Raw genomic sequence first — 6,192 nt, 5'->3', positions numbered from 1 at the left:
GGTCTAGAGCATTTGCCGCATAACAGCCGATGACCACAGAAGAGTCGGATTCTAAAATAAAACTGACCTATAGAAAAGCTTTTGATGACAAGTTCAAGAGGTTAGATAGCTCTCAACTCGGCCAAATACGAGAATATCTGATCGACTCCCATGATTTTGGGAGAGGGACAAATGAGCAACTTCACTCAACTTCTTCGGGCAGCCTGGCTTTACTCCGTGACAGACTCAGAATATAGCAAATCCAAGCAGCGCTCTGTCTCCGAACTGTGGGAAATAAACTTGATGATTCTGGAATAGGGCCTTCACGTCCTGAAGTCATATAACACATCTTGCATGACGGTACGCCTGAAAACTAACAGTAACAGATAACTTGCTGCATTGCCAATTTCCAAACTGAAAACCCAAATGGAGGAAAAACATTTCAGCAGAAAATTAGTGGTTGGCTGATTGGAGGGTATGGTAACAATCTTTTCGCAATGAAGATAATATTACAAGGCAGTATCAATGGTTACTATAAATCACAGTGATCTTGCGTAGCGTATTTTCATCTTTCGTTGAGAAGGTCATGCACATAATTAAACGGATGATAATAAGGCAAGCAGTCATGATAATTACATATAGCATATCACAACATCCTGTATCTCTTGAAAGAACCAACGACCACATTAGACACACAGAAAAATTCCAGGTTCATTGACAACAAAGAACTCTAGCAAGTAGCAACTGGAAATAACTGAAAGCAACTAGTCTTCCCCGACAAGGAACAAGGTAGCAGGACCAGCTGACAGCTATCAGTATCAGTCATCCTCATCATAGAATGCATACCCGCTACTGCTCTTGGATTTACCCTGCATGGAGCAATTATCTTATTAGTTGCAATGTGATAAGGTGCAGTCAAAAGCCAATTTCCCACAGCAAAATAACACAATTATTCTCTTCCGGTGAGAACGTACCACAAGATAAATTTAGGATAGAAATTATATATCTTTCATTTCTTCCCAGCGCATATTAATAACCTCACTTCAACCACTATTTCGGATATATAGTCGAAATCTATAGTTCCATTACAACGGTTACATTATTCAATTTACTGCAAATTAGAACAGAATAAAAACTGAATGAAAACTGATGCCTAACACTATCCCATAACTAGTTGACGTGGTAAAGTCCTCACGCTCTTAGCTGCTACAATCAAGCCTTCGTGGATCAGGTTTGTCCTAGTCTTACGCTTGCACTTCACTGCACTATACTATACTTGGGATTCGGCTTTGTTGCTCTCTCAAATCTTTGTGGTTTATCAATACCTTTCAGAAAGTGGAACCTTGTCTTCAAGGTTCAAGTGTGGAAACTGATGACACAGTGATCAGTCACTTCCCAGGTAGCCTCCTTTGATGGTAAGTGCTTCTATTTCACTAGATTTTCTGCAAGAAACTTACCACCTGCTTTACCCAATGATGATCAAGGATAGCCTCAGGTTCCAAGACAACCTCACCCTCATCTGAAATAGGCAGAAGATCTGTATGCATGTCGGTTGCATCTCTCATATATTTCTTCAATAATAACACATGAAAGACAAGATGGATATGTACACCCTCAGGTAACTGAAATTTGTAAGCCGCGTTGCCCACCTTTTATAGAACTAGATAAGGGCCAAAGAATCGGCTAGCTAATTTCTGGTGTACCCTTTTGAATGCAGAGTTTTGGCGATAAGGTTGTAGCTTGAGGAAAACCATGTCACCTTCTTTAAAGGACACACCCCTCCGCTTCTTGTCAACAGTCTGTTTCATGCGATTGGTTGCAGTGGCCAAATGGTGTTTGAGCTGTAATAGAAGCTCATCACGATGGAGAAGAGTCTATTCCACTTCGTGGATTGGTGCTGAACCATCAAAATATTCTGGAAGAGATGGTAGTGGTCGACCATAAAGTGCCTGGTATGGTGTCATGACAGTGGATGCATGGAAAGTAGTATTGTACTCTGCTTATGGCAAGAAAGAATGCCATTTACAAGGCCATTGATGGACAAAGCTTTTTCAATACTATTCTAGACAACGATTGACTGCCTCTGATTGGTCATCTAACTGTGGGTGGTATGCTAAACTCATTTTCAGCTTGATGTCGGACATTGTAAAAAATTCCTGTCAAAATTTACTGATAAAGATGGGATCATGATCATTAATTGTAACATCCCCTCTATACCGGAATAAAAGCAACAATCTCGAAGGTCCTAAGTCATCGACATGTAACATGTTTATATTTTTAATAACTCGCATCTCATAACTCAATTACGAACCCAATCATTCTGAGTTTCAATTCCACAAATATTATCACACCTATCAACCACAATATTTACTATATTCATTATATAACAAAATATTATTGTGGATGGATAAAATACAAACACATAGACATTAAATATGGTTATATGAACTACATAATTAAGTTTATTCATTTAAGTTTAAACATTAATTATATAAATTCAGTTATATAAATATTTTCATGTTTACAAAATATAAGGGTATACTTCCTAGAGCATAGATTACGAGAAGAGAACATAAGCTAGGATATACTCCTATCATACATGTGATGATTCTAAAACCAAAATATATATTATTGAAATGTGAATATCACAATAAATACAACAACACGAATATCTAACAATTTCAAAAAGGTAACATGTATTCATATTTAGTTCACTTCTCCCCTTTTGTTTTTCATTAGAATCTATTTCATCGTTATTTAACTATTAGTAATCGTTCCCTCTTCCATTATCAACATCCATTCCAGACTTTATAAGATTAAACATGATTATTTTTGTGTAATACATTACTGATACTAATTTCACTAGTATCATCATCACCACCCCATAGGAGCCGATACAAGATGATCCCCTTACTTAGGATCCTAACATATATTAGATATATACTAGCCATTACATGGTGATCCCCTTACCTGAGATCCTAACATACTCTAAATATATGCTAGTCAATGCATGTTTGATCCCTTTACCCAAGATTTTAACATACACTAAATGTATGCTAGTCAATACCTATTCGATCCCTTTACCTGGAATCCTAATATTCACTAAATGTATGCTAGTCAATACATGTTTGATCCCCTTACCTGAGATCTTAAAATACACTAAATGTATGTTAGTCCAAACATGGTGATCCCTTTACCTAGGATCCTAACATACACTAAATGTATGTTAGTTCATGCCTCAAATCACATTTCTCATATTTCTTTTATCAAAGATGATTTCACCATTTGACAATTCATACAAGAACCTTTCACCTTGAATATACATACATTCAGTAATTCACATTTCATAGCGATAATATGTTAAATCATGGAATTTAACTTAGAAAGTATAGGTGCGATTTACCTACCTGTAATAAAAGCTCTACTCGTGCTCCCCTACTGTTGTTGTTGCACCACACCTGTGGTCCCTCTTGCAAATCATAGGTTTATCTCATAAATTTTCCTTATCCAAGGATATGTTTTATAGTAACCATATCAACAACTAATAAGTCTTTCTTTCAGTCATTTCTTAATATTTTATGTTTTTCTCATTTCATCCATTAATGACCTTAGTTGTCCTATAATTTCTTGTTTTATTGGAAAACATAAAATTGAAAACCTTTATTTGATTTTGGAGCTAGTGTGAATTTACTTCCATATTTAGTTTTTTAAAGTCTCAATCTAGGTGAGTTAAAACCAACTTTTGTAGCTCTTTTACTTGCCGATAGATCTGTAAAAGTGCCTAGAGGAATAGTTGAAGATGTGTTAGTACAAGTCGATAAATTCATTTATCTTGTGGATTTTATTGTCTTGGACACACAACCTATTGAAGCATGTAATTCATTTCCTGTTATTTTAGGACGTCTGTTTCTTACAACTTCTAACACATTGATTAATTGTAGGAATGGATTAATGAAGCTATCATTTGAAACATGACATTGGAGATGAATATTTTCAACATTTGCAAGCAATCTGGAGATGATAATGATTTACAAGAAGCAGATCATATTAAAGAATTAGTTTATGATCAAATTGAATCTACTTTAAGTAAAATTAAGTTGGATGAATCTAAAGATTTGTAAATGATTTATTATAAGGAAGAAATCATGAATGAAAAACGCACCAAAAATATTGATGCGGATCTTTTGTCAAGATTGACAATAGATCCGACATCCGACATCACATCAATCGATGATTACTTTCTTAACGAATCCTTACATTCTCTTAGTTCAATGCCTTGCTAAAAATATCAATTTTCTTGCTTCAGAATTTTTTCCAGCTCACTAGAGTACCGAAGACAAAAGAAAGTTTTTAAGCGACGTGCAGAAATTTTATTAGGATAACTAGTACTTATTCAAATATTTTTCTGATCAAATATTTCAAAGATGCATTCTCAATAATGAGGTAAGTAGTGTCATAAAAATTTTATCATTATGAGGCATGAAAGAGTCATTTCTTATTAAAAAAGAAAGCTAAAAAAATCTTACAATGTAGATTTTATTGGCCCACCATGTTCAAAGACACATATGTGTTCTGCAAAGCTTGTGAAAATTATCAAAATATAAGGAATCATTAGATAATCTTTTATTTACTTTTGAGACGTATCATAGTGGAGATGTGCATTGTGCATTTCATGATGTATAACCCCATTTTCATAAAAAAAAAAAAAAAAAAAACATGCTCGACATAGTCTTCGGAATGTGACTAAAACAGACCTTATGTGCTAGTTTTTTAAAAAACTAGATAGGAAACCTATCCCCGATCCATAAAGGGCGTTTAAGACATTCTTGGACGTAAAACCAAGGGAATATGTGAGCCACAATTACAATTGTCTGTACATACACATACTTTTTCAAAAAAAAAAAATAAGAGAGAGAGTGAGACTCCAACTGGCCTATATATAGGTGGTATGATTGTATTTTTAATTTCTCATCTATAAAATCTTCTATTCCTTCCCTTGATTTTTACTCAACCCATATATTTAACTAATATAGAAGTGTGTAGAAATAAAAAGTTCATCAAGTCATCAAATAAAAAATATTCGTGTTTTCGGTGAAAAAAATGAGTTCTTAAAATCAGCAAATTATCTTAGTCAGGTCTTGATTAGTACTTAAAAGTGCATTTTTATCAAGGTTTTATATCTTCTTGTTGCACTTGAAGTATCAATAACTCCTTAACTAAAGCATATTTTATAATAACATATCTAATAATATAAGATACCTTTAATTTATGGTAAATGTTCATTTTAAATGCAGGCTTATCACATAAATGAAAGGATTGATTGATGAATTTAAAAAATGAAATTGAAAGGATAAAGAGATTACCAAACTTAGAAAAGAGATGTTGGTGCAATCCAAACTAGAACATTGTTCGGTAATTGGGTCATATTTGGAGTTATAGATCTCAAATTTATGTCTATTTTATATTGACGAAAAGGTAAGATATAGGATAACAACTTTCATAGGAGCCAAAGATTTAAGAAGACAATTTTCAAGTCCAAATTATAGCAATAATAAAAAAGTCTGAATTTGTCCTGCAGCCCGCGCACTATTCAATGTTTGACCTATATCTAGAGTTTTAGAATCTCACATAACCTCCATTTTTTTTGGAAAGCTATGATAATTTCCAACAACTTTCATGTTTTAAGTGGTTCTAATTCTGATGTTATTAATAACGTTTTGGATAGGTAAGAAAAGATAAGGATTGTCACCAAGTCAAAAGTTGGTCACCCACTCATCAACTAGTCATCAAATTAACAGTTTCCAATTTTAGCCTATAAAAGAAGGTATTTTTCATGCATTTAGGCATCTTTGTTTCCAGATCAAGATCATATTCTTGCTTTCTCTCTTTGTATTTTTTGTATTGCTTATGTTTTGCTTTCATTAATATCAAGTTTATACCTTTCATTTCCTTTTCTTTACTTAGTTAACTTTTATCTTATTTATATTCTTATTTATATTCTTATTTATTTATTTATTTTTCTTTGTTTCATTATGTTTAGATAAGTTTATTATGTCAAGGTGAAAAGGTTAAACTAATGGTGTAAGAATAAGTATAGTGTAAACTTAGCATGGACTTTAATGTTTGATACTAACATGTTTTGTATTTGTTATCTTATTCACTCTTTAATACTTTGCTTGTTAAATAATCTAGATTTATGTTGTATAACACTTG

The 6,192-nt window shown here is 33.3% G+C and overlaps 1 protein-coding gene across 1 annotated transcript in view; it reads right to left on the bottom strand.

Annotated features, from left to right (window-relative positions):
- Window positions 1–457: 457 nt before the first annotated feature.
- The window catches only part of LOC105114657 (HVA22-like protein a), a 25,132-nt gene continuing 19,397 nt past the window's right edge, over window positions 458–6,192 (bottom strand). The window contains exon 5 of the mRNA XM_011011278.1: window positions 458–848. Coding sequence (XP_011009580.1) covers window positions 798–848 — 51 coding nt within the window. The 3' untranslated portion in view covers window positions 458–797. The remainder of the gene's footprint in view (window positions 849–6,192) is intronic.

The sequence above is a fragment of the Populus euphratica genome, unplaced genomic scaffold (assembly GCF_000495115.2).
Source record: "Populus euphratica unplaced genomic scaffold, PopEup_1.0 scaffold558.1, whole genome shotgun sequence".
Lineage (NCBI taxonomy): Eukaryota > Viridiplantae > Streptophyta > Magnoliopsida > Malpighiales > Salicaceae > Populus > Populus euphratica.
The sequence above is the reverse complement of the archived record's forward strand: the minus strand, read 5'-3'. Positions and strand labels throughout refer to the sequence as shown.